General features: G+C 51.7%; 1 protein-coding gene across 3 annotated transcripts; it reads right to left on the minus strand.

The window, feature by feature from the left end:
* Nucleotides 1-8,561: 8,561 nt before the first annotated feature.
* On the minus strand, nt 8,562-22,707 carry LOC137767685 (annexin A8). Of its 3 annotated transcripts, XM_068548927.1 has the most exons (13): nt 22,681-22,707; nt 18,121-18,211; nt 16,935-17,029; nt 15,496-15,609; nt 15,250-15,340; nt 14,398-14,477; nt 13,894-13,953; nt 13,239-13,332; nt 12,887-12,982; nt 10,851-10,909; nt 10,366-10,369; nt 9,553-9,671; nt 8,562-8,621 (listed from the first exon to the last, which is right to left on the minus strand). In XM_068548927.1, exons 1-13 carry the CDS (start codon nt 22,699-22,701, stop codon nt 8,562-8,564), a joined length of 984 nt encoding a protein of 327 aa, XP_068405028.1. In that variant the 5' UTR covers nt 22,702-22,707. The 3 variants fall into 3 exon arrangements, with proteins under 3 accessions (XP_068405028.1, XP_068405027.1, XP_068405026.1); XM_068548926.1 differs by lacking the exons at nt 16,935-17,029; nt 18,121-18,211 and having other exon boundaries at nt 22,681-22,701; XM_068548925.1 differs by lacking the exons at nt 14,398-14,477; nt 15,250-15,340 and having other exon boundaries at nt 22,681-22,701.
* Between the last annotated feature and the right edge of the window lie 1,817 nt (nt 22,708-24,524).

The following is a 24,524-nucleotide window of genomic DNA, read 5'->3' on the forward strand; positions in this document are numbered from 1 at the left end:
AGTTTTACAATTCATTATGTTTGGCAAATGCATGCACTCCTGTAATCCACTCTTTATAAGATTTAGAACATTGCTAACATCCCAGAAAGTTCCTTTGTTCCCCTTCCAGTTAATCTCTGCTACATCACAGCATCCCCAAATCCCAGGGCAATTAGTAGTCTGATTTCTTTCATCGTATATTAGTTTTCAACCATAATTCAAAAAGAGTCATGTGCCACAATGTTCATTGCAGCTCTATTTACAATAGCCAGGACATGGAAGCAACCTAAGTGTCCATCGACAGATGAATGGATAAAGAAGATGTGGCACATATATACAATGGAATATTACTCAGCCATAAAAAGAAACGAAATTGAGTTATTTGTAGTGAGGTGGATGGACCTAGAGTCTGTCATACAGAGGGAAGTAAGTCAGAAAAAGAAAAACAAATACCTTATGCTAACACATATATATGGAATCTAAAAAAAAAAAAAAAGGTTCTGAAGAACCTAGGAGCAGGGCAGGAATAAAGATGCAGACGTAGAGAATGAACTTGAGGACACGGGGAGGGGGAAGGGTAAGCTGGGACGAAGTGAGAGAGTGGCATGGACTAATATATACTACCAAATGTAAAATAGCTAGCTAGTGGGAAGCAGCCACATAACACAGGGAGATCAGCTCAGTGCTTTGTGACCGCCTAGAGGGGTGGGATAGGGAGGGTGGGAGGGAGATGCAAGAGGGAGGAAATATGGGGATATATGTATGCATATGGCTGATTCACTTTGTTGTACAGCAGAAACTAACACACCATTGTAAAGCAATTATACTTCAACAAAGATGTTAAAAAAAAAGTATATTAGTTTTCATATACATGGAATCACACACCATATATTCCTTTATGTCTGGCTTCTTTTAGTCAGGAACATGTTTCTGAGATTCTTCTGTGTTGTAACGTGCATCAGTAGTTCATTTCCTTTTTATTGCCTGTTAGTGTTCCATTGTATGGATACAGCACAATTTGTTTATTTATTCCTCTGTGGATAGATGTTTGGATTGTTTCTCATTTTCTTCTTTTATGAATAAGGCTTCTGTGAACATTGTCTCTAAGTCTTTTTGTTAGAGATGAGTTTTCACTCCTTTTGGATAAAAACCTAAAAATGGAATTGCTGGATCATACAATAGGGAATATATTTAAATTTATAAGAAACAACCAACTATTTTCAAAAGTCTTTGCATCGTTTACTTTTTCACTAGCAAAATAGATGAGCCTATTTGAAATTTTTGATGATTATGCAGTTTTTATGTGCGTATTGGCTATATTCCTTTGTGAAGTGTTTTCTCAAGACTTTTGCCCATTTTTAAATTGGGCTTTTTATTATTGAGTTGTAGAAATTCTTTCTTTTTCTCCAGCTTTATCAAGATATAATTGACATATAACATTGTGTAAGTTGGAAGTATACAATTACGTATTGTAAAATGCTTATCACCATAGCATTAGTTAACACCTGTATCACATCACATAATTACCGTTTGTTTTGTTTTGAGAACATTTAAGATCTACTCTCTTATCGGCTTTCAAGTATATAATACAGCAATAAAACCACAATCACTCTGCCGTACATTAGATCTCCAGAGCTTATTCATCTTATAACTGGAAGTTTGTACTCTTTGACTAAGAGTTGTACGAATTCTTAAATATTCTGGCATCAAGTACCTTGTTTGGTATGCTTTGTGAATACTTTCTCCCAGTCTAACTGGGAGATGGATCATTTTTTTAAAAAAATTATTTATTTTATTTATTTATTTTTGGCTGTGTTGGGTCTTCATTGCTGCGCGCGGGCTTTCTCTAGTTGTGGCTTCTCTTGTTGCGGAGCACAGGCTCTAGGTGCGCGGGCTTCAGTAGTTGTGGCTTGTGGGCCCTAGAGCACAGGCTCAGTAGTTGTGGCGCACGAGCTTAGTTGCTCCGCAGCATGTGGGATCTTCCTGGACTAGGGATCAAACCCGTGTCTCCTGCATTGACAGGTGGATTCTTAACCACTGCGCCACCAGGGAAGTCCTTTATCCATTTTTTTACTGGCAAAGTTTAAAATTTTGGTGAGATTCAATTTATCAATGTTTTTCTATTGTAGTTACTGCTTTCTCTGTCTTGTCTAAGAAATATTTTCTTATCCTAAGGTGGTGAAGATATTCTGTCTATTCGAGAAGCTTTTAAGTTTATTTCTATGATTTATCTCTAATTTTTTTTTACCAGATGCACACTACATTTAATATTTAAAAAATAACTAATTAAAGAAAAACATGTAGGAGTCAGTAGGAACATCAGTGGCCTTGAAGTCCAAGGTTTATCTTTATTGTGTCCAGCCAGGTGGCCTTGGGCATTTCCCTCCCCAGGGAACAAAGTGGGCTAAGGAGGTGAGTGCAACAGTGACCCACTGAAGGTCAGTACAGGTAAGTGTTTGTTTTTTTTTTAACATCTTTATTGGACTATAATTGCTTTACAATGGTGTGTTAGTTTCTGCTGTATAACAAAGTGAATCAGCTATACGTATACATATATCCCCATATCCCCTCCCTCTTGCATCTCCCTCCCACCCTCCCTAACCCACCCCTCTAGGCGGTCACAAAGCACTGAGCTGATCTTGTGCTATTCGGCTGCTTCCCACTAGCTATCCATTTTACATTTGGTAGTGTATATATGTCCATGCCACTCTCTCACTTCGTCCCAGCTTACCCTTCGCCCTCCCTGTGTCCTCAAGTCCATTTTCTATGTCTGCATCTTTATTCCTGTCCTGCTCCTAGGATCTTCATAACCACGTGTTTTTGAAATCTAATTGGAGAAGCTTACTGCTCCACAGTGAGGACACTCCAGAAAGCTGATATATAAGAAAACGTGGAACTCCCCGTACCCAGTGCTGACGAGGGCCAGGGATCCCCCTCCACGGCGCCTCAGCCCTCTCTGCCTGGGCAGTGGGTGTCCACCCCTTTCTGCTAATTCGAGTCTAGGCCAGCTTGGGGCTCCCTGCTGCATCCATGCAAGGCTGGGCTCTGCCTGCTTGTGTGAGGGTGGTATTTGCTCTCTGGGGGGGCAGAGGAGGCTTTACAATTCACATACGGTCACACAGGGAGCTGGGGAGGAGGGCAGAGCAGTGACTTCACCTAAGGTGTGGAAATGTCTGCCCCTGCTGGTGTGTTCCTTCAGAACACAGATCTAGGAATGGGAACAGAGGAATAAAGGCAGCCTAGGAAGGGGAGGAGGGGCTGAAACGAAGGGCAACATGGGGCAATGGGCCCCAGTCAGACTGGCACAGGGAGACCCAGGGAACACGGCAGAGTCTGGCGTTTGTGGTGAGTCAGTTCACCCTAGGTTAGGCAGTGATGGCCTATGTCCCACCAGGCCAGGGGCAGAGCTTAGATGACTGACTTCTGTTTCAATTAGGATCAATTTATGACAGGGTGGGATGGAGGTGAGGGAGGGGAAACTTATCTGTGAGGAGCTGCAAACAGCAGACACAGGGGCAGTGGGATAGGGCAGTCATGGCTCACCCATGGCTAATCTGGTCACTCTGGCAGCAAGGCATTCTGGGAGTAAGAGAAATACTGAATTCTGGAGAGGAAGGCTTGGCTGTAAAGCTGTGGTCCTGGGTCGGAGCTGACTGGCCCAGACAGAGTGAGGTGAGCGTGTCCAGTCAAATCTGAGTGTCCGGCACCCCCAGGTTTTGGGTCTCGGAGACGCTGATGGGAGTCTAGCTCCAGAGCACATCACAGAGGTGGTGTAAGCCCTAATCTCCAAGCTGGTAGCCCCAGAATTCCATCACAGCACAGCCCCAGGGCCAGGCCCAGAGCCAGGAGCAGGCTGGCAGGGGAACAAAGGTATCCCAGGCCACCGGGGTATCAGACAGGTCCACTTCAGCCCAATCCCATGAGGGAAACTGGACACCTACTCGGGGCCATGGAAGTCCCCAGAACCTCACACTCAGGCTCAGGGCTCACAGAGCTATTTCAGAATTTATGGGCTGATGGTGAGAGCAATGGAAATCAGCATCCGCTCCTCACTACGGGGGGCAGAGACGCAGTGGCCTGGGGCTACATCACAACTACATAGAAAGATTTCACTTCCCAGGATCAGGACAGAGAGTGTCCAAGCTCAGCTTCCTCCTTGGGAATTATCTCCAGGACCACAAAACACTAGGCAGGAAGGGTGGTGGGAGTTGCTGTCGGTAGCTGCAATAGCTTCAGCTCTGGGCTCCCCTCCTCCAGACTCATGTAGGCACGCTCACCTTTGTAGCGCTGCCGGAAATCTTACTAAGATCCATCCCAGATGCCCCTTGCCTGAGCCCTGAAAGGCTCCGGTTGCCCTGGAAATAGTTTGAGCTTCTCAGCCTGATACCTCCCTGACTTGGCCGCTGACATTTTTATCTTTTGACTTTCCCACCATTCCTGCAGTCTGATAGAGACCAGACTTCTTGGATGTTTGTATTCCTCCCTCTGCCTGGAATGTTCTTCCCTGTCCTGTCTAACTGATAAGCACTGAGTCATCCTTTGAGACCCTGCTCAAGCATCGCCTTCTTTACAAAGACGTACCTGGCCAGCTCCAACCTGGTTGCAGTTAGAATGCTTGGCCGTAGTAACAGACAACGTAAGGTGTTGACCACAGATCTATTCCTCCTTTTGTTTCTTACCAAAGTATCCTGATTTTGTCCAAGTAGTCAACCCTCAGCAAAATGACCCCCTGCTCAAGGAGAAAGTAGAAAGAATCCGGGCCCAGCATGCTAGCCCTGTCCCCCTGGTGGTAAGAAGCCAACACTGGTGGGCGTGTGCTCGGTTCTGGCTACTGCCCGAGTGCCCCATGGGATGGTGGTCAAAGGGGCTCAATCAGGGATTGATTCTGCTGGGCTTGTTTGTCACTGCAGTGTCAGAATCTGAAACAGGGCCTGGTGCCAAGTAGCTGCCAAAAGAGTTGCAAGAAGCTGCCTTCCCCGTTAGATCCTTTTCAGGACTGTTTTCATTGGGTTGGCTGAGCAGGCATCCCTCCTCGGGGGAGTTCAAAAGGCCCAGAGTGTCTTCTCAGAATCAGAGATGATGAAGGACTGGCTCAGGCTCGATGGCTATTGGGTCTTCTGTCCTCCCAAAGTCCATGCTCTTGTTTGTTGTTGTTTGTTCAAAAATATTCACAGAATGCCGTCTATGTACCAGCCACTGCATGTTCACAAATGAACAAAACCAAGTTACTGCCCTCAAGGGGCTCGCTCACAGCTTTTTGGAAGGAGACACATAAACAGATAATTATCCTCTGATGTCATAAAGGCAGTGATTCTATGCAATAGAGAGACTTCTTGGTTGTTAACAAGAACATTCTCTCTGGATAGTATAAGCAGAAAATGAATTTATGAAAGGTCATTTGATAGCTCACAGAATCCAGTACCCAATGAAAACGATGTCTCAATCACGTAGTAGGACAAACTCTGAACTCAGTTGACCAGAGCAGCTTCTGCCCTTCCCCACCAGGCATTGCAATGGAAGAAAATGAATCCAGTTTCAGAGAATGAGAAACCTTGGATCTGAGGATATCGAGGAAGTCCATGAATATATAATGTATCATAGAGAGTTAGAAAACAAAACAACATTTTTCGTTATAGAACCACGAGCAGGGCACACATACCCTCTCATTTTCCTTCTTTGCTGAAATCAAACTGACCAGACCTCCAATTGCAAAAGTATTGTACCTTAGGAAAGGGTCTGTTTCATCAGAAGTACCCCAAAGCTTATTCCAGCAAAAATGATTTGGAGGTAGAGGACACTATCAGTGTCCTGGCCAGGTTCCTTTGCCAGTCGGTGCCCCTTTCCTCAGTGGCCACAAGAGTCAGCTAGTAACACCTAGCTGGCCCCTTCTCTGGAGAATGCCCTCAGCTAGACAGGAGCCATCTCACAGGGAGGCCACATGACCCCCCAAGCTGCTCTAGCTGTGACCCCGGCAGGAGAGAGCATCTCTCCAATCTGAGGAGACCTGCTGCTTCCACCCTGTGGGGATGGGGGGAGCTCCATCGGGAGTGACAATGAACTGCACGGTTCTGCTAAACAGATTTCCTTGCTGGGCACAGAGCTGGACACCACCATGTTTCCTAGGCCGTCTCCTTGGCTGTAGCTTTCTTGAGGTTCCTGCTTGGACATGTCAAGCCAGTTTTGGGGTGGGCCGCAAGGGAATCCTTTGCCCAGAGAACCAGCATTCCAAAGGATTGCAGGGTGGAGGGATCCTCTAAGTCCTTTCTAAAGGGCTTTAGCTGAAAGCGACTCAGTGACTCAGCACTGGAAGAAAGTCCAGGGGGGGACTTGAACAAAAAAAGAAAAAAGAATCATTACCACCCGAGAGCCTCGCCCGAGGCCTGACAGACAGCCCTGAAACCCAGCAGTAAGGATTGAGGCCTGGCCCTGCAGGGGTCCCTTAGACCCTGCTCCGGCTCTACAGACAGCAGCCAAGCACATGGGGCAGTTGTACTGCATGAGTTGTTCAATAGTTTAAATTACTCGTTCAGAGTTTAAGAGAATGGCCACCAAATTCTTTGACATTTGTCCCATTGACAGATGGGGACTGTGTTTCCTTCCCTTGAAGCTGGGCTGGATTGTGATGACTTTGACCAATAGGGCATGACGGAAGTGATCTGCGTGAGGTTTTGTCACAGAAGGAAATGCAGCCCCGAGCCGCCACATAAGGGCTTCCACTACCCTGGGGCCCAATCCTGGTGAGGTCACATGTAGGAGTGCTAGGGGACAGTCCCAGCTGAGCCCAGCCTTCCAGCCATCTCACCAGCACCCAGCATGTGAGTGAAGAAGCCTCCAGATGATTCCAGCATCTGCCCTAGAGTTCTCTTGACATTTGGGTCTTCTTGACAGAGTCTCCAGACTTGCTGGAGCAGAGACAAGTTATCCGCACTGGGCAACAGGTCTGAATTCCTGACCTACAGAACCCAGGAGCATCATAAAATGATGGTTTTCTACCACTACCTTTGAGGTGGTTTGAAAACAGCAACTGCAGCAGGGTTTCCACCCCTGCAGTTAAAGGTAAGGAATCTGAGGCTCAGACACACACACACACACACACACACACACGAAGTGATTAGGTCAGAGTCACAAGAGCCAATGCAGCGCAGAGCCAGAATCTACCTCTCCTCTGTGTGAGCTCAAAGCCCCACTGATCTGCCTCACTCTTTGCTCCCAGGTATTTCCTCCCCAAAGCTGCATATTAATCTGCCCTTTAATAAAGCATCATTGTTATGTGATGACCTGCATGGGGAAAGCCTGGTCCTGCCCTACAGACCCCTGGCAGGCGCTGTGATGAGATGCTTGTAAATGAATTGAAGTCCCACCAATGTGGCGTGACACCTGGACCTGACATGGACATGTATAAACATATCGTCTAGCCCTGAAAACAAACAAATGATTCTCAGGGCTGCACTCTATAAAAGTTTCTAGTTTGCAAACTAGAAAATGTTTGGAGGAGTTGACCCCAAACCGGGCTTTAAGAGGGACAGTTGAAGGGACTGGGGACACTTAGCTTTGACAGAAGAAGTCTTGGCAGAATATGTGGGCTGTCTTCAGAGATCAGAAATGTTGTTAATGGGAAAGGATAAGCTTTGTGGCCCTAGATGGCATAGTCTGGAGAGTAGGCTCTATGGGGTAGAATTTGGCTAATCAAAGTGGTCCTACTGTGGTCACCTCTAAAAATCCAAAGACACTTACGTTCCAGTGTACAAATCTTTATTGTTCTGAAAAGCACAACACAGGTATCTCAGCTTCTCCTGTAACCAGTTCCCATTGCCATTTGGCCAGGATTAGAGATTCTCCAGGCTTGCGTCATGGGAGGAAGGAGCAGCTAATTTGATCAAGGACTAGAGAAGCCCAAGCCTCTTAGAACACAGTGTCCTTGTGTCAGGCCATTAATTTTCAGCTTTCTCTGTTGGTAGGATGATGAGAGAATTTTTCTTCTACTTACAGCCTAGTATTTTAAAATGAAGCTGGTGAATGAATGTTGGTGATAGCCCACTTGGCCTGGATATATGTGTTCCTTTCTCAGCTGCCCACAAGCATGTGATCAGAAACAAACAGGCTCTCATGGCCTTCTCTGGTTGCCTGAAAGAGAAGCATATCAGCTGAGGCACTTATTAAAATTCCATATTGTCTGGTCTATTCTCTGCAGATCTCAGATTAGTAGTTGGGAGTGGGCTGAGAGCCTAGGGGACTCTGTGACCAGTCAGGCTTGGGAAGCTCCTGTGTAGGGAGAAAGAAATCATCACGAGCCCCTGTAGACCCCTTCATGCTGAGGTTATTTGTCAGATCAGATATATGCTAAGGTTGGCAATGTGCTCACACCTGAAAATGACTTGGGAAGACAGTGGAAGTAGGAGCCCCAGGCTGATCCTTACTTCTGGGTCAGAGAAAGTGGCTGGAAAGCACTGGAAGCTGGGAGATAGAGGACTGAAAGCTGTGCTGTGGCTCCCCCCACCCCCATCCCCATCCATGGCCAAGGTTGAGCAAGCAGGACCCAGTGGCTCCACCTTCTTGGCCTTTGCTCTTGTCCTTCTGAGCCTTCAGGGGTCACTGCCCACCAGGTTCAGCAGGGCATTCTTGTAGTCGCTGCTTGTGTCTTCCTGAGGACAGGAGGGACATGAGAATTAGAAGGGGGGTGGTTTGTGACATGGGCTTGACTTGGAGTCACCTCCATCAGGAGCAGCTGCTCTTATTACTAGGAGTTGTGCTTCTCTGGGGGAGACCTGGCACATTCCTCTACAGGTTCCTATGCCACAGGCCCCTCACTGTCACCCGTCTTTCTTTGTTTTCCATTTCAGGCTGTTTCTATTGCCACCCCCAATCCCCCACCACCTACTGCCCCATTCTGAAACATCTTAAAGCAGAAATGTCTTTTTAACATATTGTAAGCTATGTGTGTCTTGGAAAGTGTAGTGAACAACAGGCGCTTGTAGAATAACTAGAGGCTTGACTTAATAGCCAGTGAAGACTTAGGGATATATTTCTCATGACTTGACTTCTGTTAATGAAGCTGTCAAGGCCTCATTTGGTATTAATGGCTAGAAGAGCTATTTCTCTTGAAGTTATAGCAGTGTGATAATCACTGTGTTTTCTCAGCTCTAGAACGTTCACTAATTGGAATCAGGTTAGGCAGCCCACTGGAGCTCATATGATTTACGTCCTTAAATTTTTGCTGTCAGGACTACCTATATCTGTATTTGAATGCTACGCCTCGACTCCTACTAAACTATTTACTCTCACTGACTCTTCAGATATGGTTCCTTCTGCAAGAATTCGGTGTGTCATTTTCAAAGGGGCAACCATAACTCAAATGCAAAGCTAACTTTCTGGGTGAAACATACAGGGGCCTCCACTAGCTACACCGACCTCCTTGCTGATCCCTGTACATAGCACACAGCAATGAATGCATGAGTGTGATACCCACTGAGGAGGGACGGACACGTGTGACTTATGACATTGGTCACAGCATTCAGGTTTCCCAGTAAGGTCTCTGTTTAAAACTGGTGTTAGAAATGGGAACTCATGGCTCACCATGATCATGCTGCTGAGGGTCTTGCCGTACATCTCCTTGAACTGATACTTGATGAAATTTAAGTCAATCTCACTCCTCGAAATGATGTTTCTTATCAGGGTCCCATGGTGAGTTCCTGCTCCGTGGATAAGACACAGCAGTCAACCATCACTTCTTGCCTTCCTAGTCCATCTCTGTGATAATGGACAAATCTATGTTGGGTTCAGGGGGCTTTCGTAGGGGATGGAGGTACAGGAATGAGCCTCTGCTTTAGCAGTGAAGCACTGAGAGGGATGCACTAAGGGATCCCTTGATCTCTTCTCACTCACTGCTCATGTTTGTCTCTTATTAGACGCCAAATGCCCCAGATTGCAGTGTGTGTTTGCTACATCAGATTCTAGAAACAAAATGTTCACTGCTCCAGGAATAAGGCCTCTTCCTAGAGCAGCAACATCATGAAATCAGCTTAACTGGCCAATTCATATGCAGGACCCTCCTGCTCGCTTTCATCCTTGATCACTCTCATGTCAGAGGGAGCCACATGACCAAGGGAATCCCATGCCCTCTCTCATTTCCTGGCCAGATGTAGCCAGAGAGCTTGGGGTTCTTGCTTCAGGTGATGTTAGCAACCATCAATCAGAGAAGGTGGGCTGACTTTAATCTCCAGGAATTATTTTCACTATCTATCTTCCAGTGTGGTTCCAGATACCAGAGCCTCCCCTGATATGAGTGTCTTGAACATCTGAGTGGCCAGTGCCGCCTTTTGGACAACAGGCAAACCCAGACGGGCACCCTGGCACACGCAGGGTTGTTGAACTGCTGTGTGTGGCAACCTCCCTCTTAAACATGCCCGTTCAAAGGATGCCTTGACCTCCTGGCAATCCTGACCTGTGCTTTGTCAAGGAGGCCACGTGGCCAATGATGCATAAATAAAATCATGAATAAAAAAGACAATTGCACTGGCTTGGACTCAGATCAACACTTTGCCACCTACTAGCTGTGTGACCTTGACCACAAGCCTTGGTTTCACCCCCTCTGGGAGGGCAAATTACTACATAAGTTTCACAGGATTGTGGTGAAAGTTCAGTACCATGAACACCTGTTGAATGCATCTACTCAAATTCAGCCTTCAGGAGCTGTGGCTTCCTTTCCCTAGCTTGGTTTGTGCTCTGAGAACTAAAGCCATTCTGGTCCACAAGAGGCTGGGATAAGAGGAGACCCAAGTGTCGAAGACTTGGGTGGTGGCTCTGAGCTCCTTGGCTTTGCAGTTGTGCCGTGCAGGACTGAGGGTCAGGCGCACAGAAGACAGAACAGTTACCTTCATAGCGTAGTAAAGGCGCTCTGCAAAGTAGCTGTGGAGGTTCCGGGTGCATTTCACTGGCAAACAGGAAAGTTCTGTTAGCAACCAGAGGTTGTAGGCGACATTGTATACATGTTTATTTATTTATGTCTTGCTTTGGGTCTTAAGGGTTAGTGTTGTGCAAGTCTTGGCCTATTTATCTGTGCTCTGCCTAGTCCTAAAATGAGAGGCTTTGTGTCAGGAGGGGTGGGGCAGGGAAGGAAGCCCAGGGCACTGGGCACAGGTGCAAAGGCCGAGAGTAGGCAGACAAAAGGGCGAGGTGTGAAATGCACTGGGACCCACAGGGCTGGTCTGGCACATCAGAGCACAGCTCCACCAAGGGAGTCCCTGGGCTCTTACATTCCAGACACAGCTTCACCAAGAATCCGGCCACACAGTTCCATGGAGGAGCCACCGTTGTGGTGACCACTGGCCTCTGAGTGCCTGCTTTACATGTCACTTCTCAGAGGGCCCCTGCAGATTGAATTCCCCTGTGACAGATGGGTTTTGGACCCAGAGCAAGAAGGCACCCAGGGCATCTGGCCCTATCCTCACTTTCATGGATGCTGTTTCAGAGACTTGGTGTCTGGGTGGGAAGGTTGGTGTTTTAATCCAAGGTGGCAGAAAGAGCAAGGGCTTTGAGGGAGGTAGGCATGAGTTTGAATCCTGCTTGATGGCACCAGGTGCCTAGTGACTTGATCTCCCTGCCTTGCACCATCCTCACGTGTGAAGTGAGTGATGTGAGTCTTCAAGGATAAACAAACGGGAAGTGCCCAGCACACCAGGGCCCGGCATAGCCTTGCTTTTCCCTGCCTGTAGATTTTATTCAGGAGTTGTTTAAATTGGATCCAGGGGCTGCCTTTGGAAGCTGAGACTGGAGCAGGAGGCATGCTTAGATGCTCCAACATAGATTGGATTTATCACAGCAGTCAAAGGCAGCTGGGAGTGTCAGATGCCCCAGTTTACCCCTGGGGACCAGGACACACTGTGCAGCTCCCCTGGCTGCTCGGCACCCAATGGGCACAGCCTGGTGTGGAGGTGACCTCCTTCCCTCATGGGAGGGAGGAGGGAAGTCCCTCTGCCCTGGGCCTCAGTTCTTCACTCTGCAATGACTCCTCTCCCTGTCACTTTGACTCTGGACCCCAGGATGTGCTCTGGAACCTGTCCTCCTACATGAATCTGACCTCATGCTTGGTGGAAGGTTCTCAGTGTTCCCCTAGTGTCAGACCACCGATCACTCAGTTTGGATTCCAACTACACATCATCATTTCTTCAATCAGCAACTGAGGTAGGGACCAAACCCCTGGCTAAAGCCTAGCTAGGTGATTTCTTCAGGGCTTCACAGTCAGAACCAGAATGTTCCTTGTGTGGCTGCTGTGGGGGAGCACAGGCCCTGGGTCCGGCACAATCCTGCAAATGTGTGCATACACACACACGCACACACTCACATGCACAACTCTCGCGCACACACTCACCCGCACACACTCTCGCGTGCGCACACGCACACACTCACACTTACACGTGCACACACGCACACACTCACGTGCATACACACACTCGCGTGCACACACACTCTCACACGCACACACTCACACGCGCGTGCACGCGCACTTGCACGCATGCACACACTCACACTCACACGCAGGCACACACACACGCAAGCACACACGCACACACACTCACACGCACACACTCACGTGCACACACTCATGCACACACACATACATCATGACACACTTACACGGCGCTGGGCACTCTGTGGCAGCACAGAGAACAATCTCTGGCAGGACACAGCACATTGAGGACACGAGGGTCTCCCCTAGTAGCTCCAGTGTCCTGGGTGAAGGGTACATGCTGAGAGTGGGGACTGGTGTGGAGGTTGGCTTTGAAGGTGAACACAGGGACCCAGCACTTGCTATTGCACCCTGGGCCCTTCGCCCTTTGGTGCTGCCCCACTTCTGAGCCCCAGGGCCAGTGGACACACGTGAGCCCGAGCAAGGAGCTCCGTCTCTTACCCACTGTGAGCATGGCCTCCTCCAGTGAGCCGTGGGTCTCACTCTTGATGCTGTCCTCAATGCTCTTGCTGGCGATTTTCTCATATTCCTCAAACACTGTGGAGAGAGGCCTTCTCTTAGGGGACACGTGCATCTCAGCGTGATGCCCCCCAGCATCTCAGATAGGAGACTGCACATCAGTGCACCATCCCTGACCTCCACTTGGTTGCTGGGGAAAGGGTCCAGGGCTCCCTGGCTCTTTCCCCAAGTCCATAATTTGACAAGGCCACACACTGGGTATTCAGCGTAAAGGGAGAGGACCTAGAGCCAGGGTGCCTCCCTGTCCCCCAGGCCCTCCCTACCTCCCCGGTACCTCTCATCAGGTGTGTGGCACTGCGCGTGCACAGGATGGTGATGAATTTCATCTCATCAGTCCCACAAATCTTCTCACCTGCTGTGTATAGATCCTGGCATTGGGACACCCACGACAACCAGTGAAGGCGAGCAAGGGGGGTGAAGAACAGCCCCCCAATCCACCCTGCCAGGTCGGCATTCTCCTCTGCTTGATCATCTTTTTGACTGGGAGCCTGCTATCCCTGTGGTTAAATTCTCTTCTCAATACCGGGCTGCTCTAGGAACTGTCCCGCCTCCCCTCTGGGGCTTTGCTCTGCCTCTGGGCACCTTCAAGCGCTCTGCCAGCAGGCAGATCTATAGCGAGCTGAATGCACACATCTGGGCCTCGGAGGCCCAGAGCCCCCGGGTTTGTAGGCTGCTCCTGCCCGGGCAGAGCTTCAGTGAACCCCACCCAAATCAGTCTCCTTCCTCCCCTCCACCCTCACTTCTCTCTGCAGACACCAGAGGGTAAAGGCCTGCAGAGAGCTGAGCCCGGTCCCAGCCTAGCATCAGAGAAAACCCCCGCGGGCAGAGGGGCTGGGTGAGGCTTTTAGGCTTCAGCACCCCGGAGTCTAGATGGCAGAGGGTGGGACCGGGTGGCCTGCAGGGCAGAGGCTGCTGAGGGGTAGCCTTACCTGTGCATCTTTCAGGGCCAGTCCTGGGTCCACGAAGCCACACAAGTCATCTCTGCTGCCCTAGGAACAGAAGAGGCGGCTCTGTAAGGCAGGCTGGCTGAGCAGAGCAGCCGGGACAGAGGGGACAACCAGGTAGGAAGGCAGGCAGTTATCCTCTCCAGGCCTTGGCCTCTCACCCGTAAAGGGAGAGTCATAAGGAATGCCCCGTAAGGAGCTGCGGGACTCAGTGAGCAAAAGTAAGCAACGTGCCTGGCATGGGGCCTGGTGGGAGGGACCTGCTCAGTGACGGGCCCTCTCCTCCTACTTTCTGGAGAGGTGCAGGGGCTCTGCCATGAGGACACTCCGAGCCCACTGGGATGTACCCAGTGAGCCCAGGCCCCAGTGGCTGTACCACACCCTTGCCCCCCACCCCACCCCAGTAGCTTTGCCCAAGAGCCACTCTCTGAGGGGGGATCTGTGGGGATCCCCCAGACAAAGGGCTCCCAGGAGCCTGCGCTGTGATACCTGCAGGAGGCACACCAGGATCCTCTCCAGGTAGCCGCTGGTGTCTGCTTGGATGTCTTCCTCCAGGCTGGACCCATAGTCTGCAGGGGATCAGGACCATGAGGCTCAGACCTGCTTTCCTCCTCCTCGCCCCGTTTCTCACCCTTTTCCTGACTAAAGCCTTCCAGGAGACATGAGTCCTTGGCACAGGGAGAGTTTGCTCTGTCCAGGTGTCTGAGTGGCAGAGGCTCCCCGCTGGTGGTTGTTCAGAACTAGGAAGCAACATGGGTTGCCAGCCAAGCTCAAAGCACAAAGATGGGCCAGGCCAGAGAGCCAGGGGCTGCTGATTGAGCCTTACTTCATCACGTGGTTCGGCAAAGCCAGGAACTTCTGGCGGACTCCCCATCAGGCAGACATTGTGGAGGATGGGCTTTGCCTTGCAGCCCATGAGAGCTGGCTAGGGCTCCACACCCGCCACTGCAACAGGGCCCTGCATGGCCCCCAGGGTCAGCCTGTGCCTGGCCAGGAAGGTGTCAGCCCCGCCCACTGCTGACAGCCGGCGGCCCGCAGTGCTGCCACACTGTCAAGGGGCAGAGAACTTAATGGGTGCATGCCCTCCCCCACAGCAGCCCATGTGCTTAGGGAGCTCAGAGATGGATCCCGACTCACATCCAATCTCACTGTCAGGCACGGGATTTGGCACACAGAAGGTGCTCAGCATCTGTGTGTGGAAAAGCCCAGAAAGAATCCTTTCCAATGTGGCCCAGTACACGGCTTGTCTCTTATTTGCTGCTAGGCTGCCAAAGCTCATGGTCATTCCCAAGCTAGCCTTTAACTCAGGGCCCACATCCTCCCTCTTAGCAGGCCCCTTACCCTCCTCATACGCCTTCATTATCTCCCGCAGCTGGTTCTTGGTCCGAGAAGCCAGGATTTCGTTGATGACGCCCTCTCTGGTTCCTAAGCCCTGTGGAGCTCACTGGGCTCGTTCCAAACAGTGGCTCAAGGGGAGCTCAGAGCTCCCTGTGCCAGGCTCTCTGGGGAAAGCAGTCCCGGGCATCCTTCCCCCACCCAGTCCTTGTAAGTGTTTCTGCACCTCCCTCACCCCACTTGCTTGGTTACCTTCATGGCGTCGTACAGCTCCTTGGCTTCGTATCCGTATGGAGGGTACATGAGGGCTATGATGAGCCTCTCGAAATTGCTGCTCAGCTCCGACTTCAGCGTCTCGGTGAGATCCTACGGCAGGAACAGGGAAGGGTGGTGCTCTGTGTGCTGTGTCCACTGGAGGGCAGGCAGCGGGTGCTGGCCGGGCCCAGGGGCTCTGGCTGGATTCTCACGTGGGCTCTGCCATGCGCTGGTGCTGGCTGGGGCTTCTTGGGCCAGCAACTCAACCTCTCTAAGCATCATTACCCTCTTCTGTGAAATAGAGACCTTGGTGTTCCTGCTTCATACCGTTGCTTAGGGGATTGGCGGAGAGATGTCGAAATCGCTCTCAGCGCAGTGCCGGGCACACCATGAGCCCGAAATACAAGTCTGTCATTAAGCTCATCAAGTCCCTGTCGCTTAGCCCATAGACACTCAATGAATGAGTGAAATGAATTAAGGAATCTATCTCACGTGTGTCTCCTTCTAAGGGCACTTGTATTTGCAAGAAACCACAAGGCCACACCCAGCTGACCTCCCCTCACAGCACAGCGAAGGACCAAGGGCCTTGTCAGACCTGGATTTAAATCCCAGCCTTGTTGCTTACAGGCTCTTGGATCCTGGATCCTCCACCTCTCAGAACATCAATTTCCTCTGAAGTCGAATGCAGAGAATAATGCATAGTTGTGAAGGTTAAGAGAGAGAAATTATTTTTTAGGAGAGCACATTGGTTTCTCCCATGGAGTGTTTGGGCTTCATCACTCATCTTCCTGGGTTAAGTGTCCACATTACCAATGTGTGCTAATGGAGGCTTCCGGCCACCACAGCTCTGTGTGCATTTATTCCTGTTTAGTTAGGATGCCGATGCCTGGCTCTGTCCTGGGGGCGGCGGGAGGAGGGACAAAAGGTCCAGGCGGCGTGCTCCCTGCCCTTGGATTTCGCCTGTGGCAGGAGGGAAGGGGCAGGGGAACAGCAGCTCCAACACGAGGAGACAGCCCTGCGGTACAGCACAGAGCAGAGCCCGGCCTGCATCTCTGGCATGTGGGAAAGAGAAGGGCCTTCCAGGCTTGGGGAATAGGACAAGCAAAGCATAGAGGCAGGGAAACAGCTCAGGGATGGGGCTGTGGAGCAATTGTAAAGGAGCAAGTGAGAGAGAAGGTGGGAAAGGAGGTTGGGGCCAGACATCAGAAGGCTGGACCAAGCCAGGGCTGTGGGGAGCCATCAGTAAGTTTTCAGAGTTAAATCTGATTTTCAGAGAAACAATGCATCATGTTTTTAGTGTATGTCCCAAATGCCCCATATTGCCAGTGGGCTGGGCTCTAGACCAGTTGGACCTCATCCAGCAAGGCCCTGCCTGCAAGGCTGTCTCTGGCAGCAGTGGTCCCTACAGCCCCCCGAGCACAAGTGCCCCCCTTTACCTTGCCAAACTGAGCCTTGAAGGACTTGGCGATCTGCTGCCTCTGTGCATTGCTTCTCTGAGTGAGCACATCGATGATGGCCCGCTCGTTGGTCCCTGCAGGGGGCACAGTATGAGCACCCTCATTGCCCCTGGGGGACTGATGAGGGCTGGGGAGGAGGGAAGGCAGCTGCTTGGTGGCCAAGCAGTGGGGATGCACCACCTGGAAACTCCCAAACCTGATGATTTTCATGGTGTAGACAAGACAGAAAATCCATCTGTCCACCCCCCCCATCCACACAATGTTGCGGTGCAGCCAGGCCCAGCCTCACAGAGAAAGAATCTGAGGCCCCTCTGGTTATCTGATCTGCTCTGGACATCAGCTGGAAACTCTGGAGCTCAGGCAGTGAGACCTCCTGCCCTGACCTCCCTTGTGCTGGTGGCCATGGGGGAGGATGGGGACAGAGGGTCCAGAAAACTGGATCTGAGTCCTGGCCCAGCAGCTGGGTGAGTAGAAGCCTCACCTCCCCAAGCCTCCACATTTTTCTTTGGGAAGTGGAGATAATAATAAAGATTTCACAGGAAGCAGAAGACAGAGCATGATTTCTCAGCTTGTCTGGGAATGGCAGTTTTTGTTAATGCCCCAATTCACCAGTCAGAGCCAGTTAGAGGGTAAATCCTGCCTGGGTGACAGCATGAGGGCTGTCTGGGCCGGGTTATCCAAATCCCAGCGGGCCTCCAGCCAGCCCTTTCCTGCTCACAGGAAAGCAGGCGCTGGAGACAGGACAGAGCCGGCCCTGTGGCCAGCCTAAGTGGGGTGGGGGAAAAGCTGCAGGTCAGCCCTGCACAGCTCCCAACATAGTCCCATCCGAAATTCACAGTGACACGCAGGGTCCAGAGTTCTTGGGGCCATTTTATGAGGGAGAAAGCGCAGACTGAATGGGGGGAGGTCTCTTGCACAAGGACTCCCAGGAACACACAGCAGATGGCCTCCCCCTCCCCACCCTCATTACTCCCAACTGCCCTCCCCAACTCCAGTCTTGGGAGTCTGTGTAGACCTGTGCTGGGGAAGGGAGGCCCTGTGTGATTCTCTGGGTGCCAGAGGATTATGGGGAGACTCTCACTCCCAGGGTTGTGAGCTGAGGGGTCTTGAGCAGCGTGGGCAGAGCCCCAGAGAGTCACGGGGTTCCCGGGTCAAGGCCACTCACCGATCCCCTTCATAGCTTTGTAGAGGGTCTCTGCGTCGGGGTCTGGGTTGAAGTGGGGACTGCTCTTCACCGAGACACCCTTCTGTTCAATCTGCAAGAGAAGCCACGCCTGCTCAAAGCGGGAATGTGGGGAAGGCAGCGCCCCTTGCAGCCAGCCCAGCAGGGTGAGCACCAGCTTGGCCCCTGCAGACCAGCGGCTGAGCCTCCATCCGTCCTGGCCCTGCCCATCCATCCAGGGTGAGGGGAGGCCCAGGGGAGGCCGCAGCTTCTGGACATGCTAGTTTCCAGCAGGTCGTGCTGAGGAAGGGGCACCCTTGTCCACTTTGCACTAGGTTGCCATATGGTCCTCTCAGGTCAGGGCTGCAGAAGACCCACGTGCCTATTAGCCCCTTGGCCAAGGGGAGGCCTGGCCTGCCAGCTCGGCCCTCAGGCTGGAAGGAGGGGCCTCCTGAGGAGGAGTGGGTCGGCGCCACCCGGCCACCCTAAGAGATGGAATCCCAGCTCTCAGCCCCAGTGCCAGCCCTGGGGAGTTGGGGCTTGCAGGCTCAGACGGTGTAGGGAAAGACCTCAAATGTGGCTGGCACTGTGGCCACTGCCAGAGCCTCCGTGCTGACTGTGGGGCAGCAAGAAGAGCTCTAGAGACTGGACTCCAGCCTTCGGTGCTGGGAGCCTCATCTGTCTCCTGAGTCTCCCACGGCCAGCTGCCCTGTGGGGACCACACCTCCACCCCTCCTACACACCCAGCAGCCAGCCCCGTGCCATGTCTCCTCTGTAGCTCTGGGTCCTTAGATCCTCAGCTGGCCATTTTTCTCCTTACTTGCACTTCCTGGGTTTTTGTGACGATCAATGGACTTTAAGGAAGAAAATAAAAACAACCAAAAAATTTGGAGAGATAGAGTTGGGGTAGGAGGCCTGGCCTGAAAAAAGATCAGCAGGGGTTTGGGGGGCCGCTAAAGAGGGAGAATCCTTCAGAGTCCAGTGATGGTTTTACTGCGGTGACAGGGCACAACAATGGAATCTCCTAGGAGATCTGTGAGGCCAGATGACCCAGGGGCTGTTCACTCAGAGGCGTTAGCTGTGTAGGGAAGGGTACCCCCAGAGACAGTGGCCTGACTGTGAGGGATTGCTGGTTCCCCTTGGGGCTCCGTGGGACTGCCTTGTCTCCTGTGCAGAATGGCCCCTTGTTTTAACAGGCTGGCGCCAGCCAGAGCCACAAAACCTCTCCCATCCCTGCCCCGTCCTGGGGCGTGGGCTCTGAATCAGGCTGCATCTCTCCCAGGCAGTGCCATCTGAGGGCAGGCAGCAGGAAGGGACAACCCTGCTCAAAGCTACAAGGACAACGATCAAGTAAGGAAAGGCTCAGTGGAGCTGAACACGCTGCCTCCCTACTCCTTCTATCCACCCCTCGTCCACTCTTCTACTCTTCCACCTACCCACCTACCAATCCACTCATCCATCCATCCACTCATCCATCCATCCATCCATCCATCCATCCATCCATCCATCCATCCATCCATCCAATCACCACATCCATCCTTTTTTCCTCCCTTTCTTCCTTCCTTCCTGGCCCTGGTCAGATCCTGAAAATACAGAGCAGCTTCCCATCCATGGTATATCTGTAAGGATATTTCTTTTGAGTAAAAAGTAAAAAGTCTTTCCATATCCTTTGCTTGAATTTCAAATATCTGGTGACAGATTTTCCTACTTTATTTCTTAGCACCATGTTTCACAGAAGAAATTACGAGAAGTAATTCCCTGTGCAAATTTCATCCAGAGAGCCTGTGTGGTCCCAGATGTTGCCCAGCTGCATGCGTGCATCTAGTGCATCCCTTTTTTGTGGAGTCATGAGCAGCTGTCACTACTGTTAGTGATTTGAGCACCTCCTATGTGCCAGGCCTTGTGTGTTAGAGGCTTTAGGTGCTTTAGATGCAATGCTCTTCTCCTTGCTGTCTCTGCCAGTCACACTACGTAGCTATGAAGGCCCCATTTTACAGGCTGGGCTCGGAGTGCCTGGCAAGGTTACGCACCTAGTAAATGGTGGTGATGGATTTAACCCACAGCCTGACTCAGAAGCTAAGCTCTGTCTGCCGCCCTCCTGCTCTCAATGACTCAACCTTTCCCAGACATTGAGTTTTCCCGGTACCCTTCGTTGAAGGAAACCTTGCCCACAGGAATGCAGGTCATTTGTGAGCGTGGGGTCATCTCAGATCTCAGTGCTAAGCTCTGGAGGCCATCCAGGAGGGGCTCTCCCCCGTCTCTTGCCCCAGGCTGGCACTCAGGGGGCTGTGCAGCAGTGACTGACCAGGCCGTGTGTGCCAGTCACCATGGAGTGGCCTATTCAGTGGGTCTGAGGTTGGGCTCCGGTGGCAATGTTTGTAACTAACTCCCTGGGGGTTGTGATTTCATTGCATTGAGGAGCCCCAGCCTTACCTCCTATGCTAAGGTGTTAGGGGGAAAAAAGACAAATTTCTGGGAATCAGACCCCTGGATGTCAACATAGGGTGGTGGAGCTCCAGATTTTCTATCTACCCACTCCCTACCCCATGTTGGAGGAGGGGTCTGCCTAGGCCCTTGCTGGGTCTTGCACAGAGCAGGCTAGTCCAGACAGGAACATTTTCACTGAAAAGGTGACTCAGCCTGGCTTGTGACTCTGTTACGTGTCTGTGAGGTCTCAGGGGAGCTGCCATGCCTTTGCCTTCCCCCATCACAGGGCTGCCCCGGAGAACGTGGGAGGCAGAACTTCATCTCCACAAGAGAGGCACAGACGGGCCCCCCTCAAGCTGATCTTCCACGCCCCTTGGCTGCCCTTGGCTTGTGGGTGGCTGAACCCCATAGAGCTTGAGCTCTGGCGTCAGGTTGCTCAGAGTCTAACCCAGACTCCAACACTTCGTAGTGTGGCAACCTTGGGCACCGTCTTAGTCTCCTTGTGGCTCCGTTTCTTCATCTGTGGATAAGGATATTGGCATCTATATTGTACTGCAGAGGTGTACAGAGGCTCAAGTGAGATATTGACAGAGGAAGGTCCAGGGCACAGTAGGTGCTCAAGGAATGTCATTGTTATCCTTCCAGGTTGTCATCCAGCCTCCCTGCAAGGAGGCTTCTGCCTGCCTGGCTGGGTGGGCCCCAAGGATGGGCCTTTGCCCCACCCCACTGGGAGCAAGGCCCAAAGTCAGGCCACCTTGGGCAGCAGCTGACCTTGGAAAGTGCCCAGCACTGGACTCTCCCTGCCACGTCTGCCTCCTCAAAGCCTTGTTCCCCATCAGCCAGGATGAAGCTGGAGGCCGCCCTGGCCCTTGCCCTGTCCTGGCTGTTTCGCTGGGGTCAGATGGCTGCCTTACCTTGCCCCTGGTCTCCTCGCTGTCCAGGCCCAGCATGTCTGAATCTGAGGGCCCCTGGGTTGTGACGTTTGTGACAAAGAGATTTCCTGAATTAGGATAAGCCCGGGTCACCCACTAAGAGTCACAGAGAGCCTGGGGGCAGGGACAGAGAGAGACCGCAGTTCACACTAGACCCCCACCTGCTAGCTGTGGGACTGTGCAAGTTACTAGATATGGCTGAGCCTTGGTTACCTCATCTGTGAAGTGGAAATAGCAGCCCTGATATCCCAGGGCTGCCTGGGGATGAAATGAAGGAAGGTGTGCAGAGCACACAACATCGTGCCTGCCCGGGGACACCACCTGCTCCTCATCTTTGTCCCCCTTTTGTGTTTTCAACTCCTTAGCATGAGACAGCATCAGACTCAAACCCAGACGAAACACTCCTGAGAATCTGTTCATTCACTTGGACATGGGAGACTTGGGGGCAGGATGTGCTGTCCCCCCTAACTCAGCCCTCTGTCACTCTGTAAATTTCACTCATGGATTTCAAATGTGGAAGGCCCCTGTGGCCCAGGTCGTCCTCCCATCCCCTGAGGAGAAGACATTGATGAGTCCTCTAACATCAGCCTATTCAATCAGGTTATTCTCTAGCTCAAGGTCCTTCAATGGCTCCGCATTGCTCTCAAGGTGGAGCCCAAGCTCCTTAGCCTGCCATGCACAGCTCTGTAGGACCCGGCCCTGCCTGCTTCTTTAGGTACATTTCCCCCGACCCTCTACCCTCCCATCCAGGACCCTCAAGCTTACTTCTCTTTAAAGCCAAGCTTCCCAGTCTTCTGAACCTTTGCACATACTGCTCCCTCTTTAAGGACACATCTGCCTGATTCTCCCTAAACACACGCATGTGCATACACCACACACACACACACACACACACACACACGTACATATGACTCAACCATGACTCCCCCTTGTTTCCAGCAGCCTGACCCCTCCCTTTGGGCTCCCACAGCTCCTCAGCTTCCCCAGGTGCATTTCAAGGTTTCTTTATCTGCCCATCTCCCCTGTTCCCATCCTGGCCACCATGAATGCCTCTGGGACTGGGGCAGTATCTCCTTGTCTTCCTCCCCAGGGGGCAGCCCAGTCCAGTGCCTGGCCCGGCAGGAAACAGAGTGTTGCCGGAGCTGACCTCTCTCTAGACCAACACCATGAGGGAACCCTCCACCTCTGCTTGCTCTGCACTTACCCAGGCTTTCCACCAGGCCATCTCGTTTACCTCGCCGCGCCTTTGCCTTTCGTCAGGGAGATGAAGATGCACCGGTCAGCCCTCCCTCCGCTCCGAGACCCTGCACACTCGGCCCTGCTGCACTCAGAAGAGCAGGTGGCTTGGGGTTGGGTGTGGTGGCACCAGCATGCAGGCCCCAGGCCCCACCCAGTACCACGCCTGCACACCCCCCGCCCTGCCCCCGGGCTCTGGGTCCCTCCTGTGGCTCTCAGGCCCCACCCTGGCACCAGCCCAAATGCCCTGTGGAAACACACCACTCGTCGCCAAATGTTTGAGCTGTGCTGTTACACAGACTGGGAATGCTGAGCTCCAACCTGTGAAAGCCCCACTTAGCAAACACGGGCCTTCATTCGGTCTTTGCTAGACCTGATCTATAAAAAGGAGTCTATTTATTGCACAGCTTCTCCCCAGTGAACAATGCAATGGGGAGCTCTGCAAAGGACATAAAATAATAGCAGCCTCCGCTGGTTGGGGCATCTCTATGCCTAGATCCCTCTTTAATCACTCTGTGCACTCTATCCTATTTAATCTTTGCCACAAAGATTAAATGGAAACTCTAAAGTTTAGATAATTTGCATAAATCACACTTCTTGTGGGAAGAAGCCACATGATCCAGCAGGCCTCTTGGCCTTGCCTGCTCTGCCATGGGCCCTGCAGGACAAGTTGGCTGCCAAGGGAGAGAGGAACCTCTTGGAAAGAGGTTAATTTTTTCCTTTCTGGAGTTTGCCCTCCTTGGGGCCCCTGCCTAGAACATTCCTTAGCCCCACTCTCCCCATGCCACCCCTTAACCCGCCCTTCAGGGTAAAGACCTTGTCTCAGCGACTACTCGGTAACCCCTCCATCCTGGGGTTACTTCCTCAGGGCTTCCAGAACCCCCATTGCTCCTAGAGCCCCAGAGAAAAACAGCCCCACACTGGTGTGACTTGCATTCAGTGAAACCTCTCAGGGTGTTGATGAAAAATTAATCGGTTGATCTAAGAAAGAAATGGAAAATTTTATTCGAGCCAAATTTGAGGATTATAACCAGGGAAGAGCATCTCAGAAGGCTCTGAGAACTGTTCCGCCTGTTAGAAGTCAAGGCTATATAAGTTTTTTGAGACAGAGGGCTGTACATTAAATGACGTGTCATTAATAGTTTACACAATCCAGATCTAAGCGCCATGTGGCCCCTTACAAGATCAAGAAGGAATGTTATCTTTTAAGGGACTGTCCGGCTGGTGCTAGGAGAATGTTGCTCTTTATGATCGAGCAAGTGTTTCTGCCCACGGGAGGTCTGGTTGATGCCTAACGCAGACACACAATGCACAGTGCGGGAGAGCGGAGGCCAAAGGGCAGAGAAAATTGTTTGTTTAAATTTTTCTTGTCTTGCCATAAAATATGAATTTTATTTCATAAGGGTAGCAGGTAAGAACTGTCCCCTCCGGATACCTGACCCTGGTTCCAGTGCTCCTTTCTCTACACAGTCCTCAGGCTGTTCCTTCTGGAAGTGAGGGCTGGGCGGGTGGGGAGGGAGCAGGGCCAGCGTGCAGAAGGGAGGGGAGGCAGCCGGGGCGGGGCGAGCAGCCGCTGCCCAGGGCTGCTGTGGGAATGGGACGGGTCATCACGCAGAGCTGTGGGATGCCACCATAAGAGGAAGACTGCAGCTTGCTTCAGGTCACACGGACTGAGAAAGGGCCTGCTTGGGGCCCCAAACTCCCCACCCTCCTTGGGAGCCCTTGGGGCTAGAACCAAGGTGTCCTCACTGGTGAGACTTTCTCAGGACCTCAGCTGCTCACGGGGGCCGTGCCTACGTCATGCCATGAGGA

This window comes from Eschrichtius robustus, chromosome 7, assembly GCF_028021215.1.
Source record: "Eschrichtius robustus isolate mEscRob2 chromosome 7, mEscRob2.pri, whole genome shotgun sequence".
Lineage (NCBI taxonomy): Eukaryota > Metazoa > Chordata > Mammalia > Artiodactyla > Eschrichtiidae > Eschrichtius > Eschrichtius robustus.

What these genes read in the sequence shown, in the direction of transcription:
- LOC137767685 (XM_068548927.1), bottom strand. Translation starts at nt 22,701, where the DNA reads ATGGCCTGGTGGAAAGCCTGG. An exon ending in CAAAGCTATGAAGGGGATCG is followed by an intron (nt 17,030 to 18,120) that starts GTGAGTGGCCTT and finishes TGCCCCCTGCAG; the next exon opens with GGACCAACGAGCGGGCCATC. An exon ending in TCCTGGTGTGCCTCCTGCAG is followed by an intron (nt 13,954 to 14,397) that starts GTATCACAGCGC and finishes TTCTGTTCCTAG; the next exon opens with GGCAGCAGAGATGACTTGTG.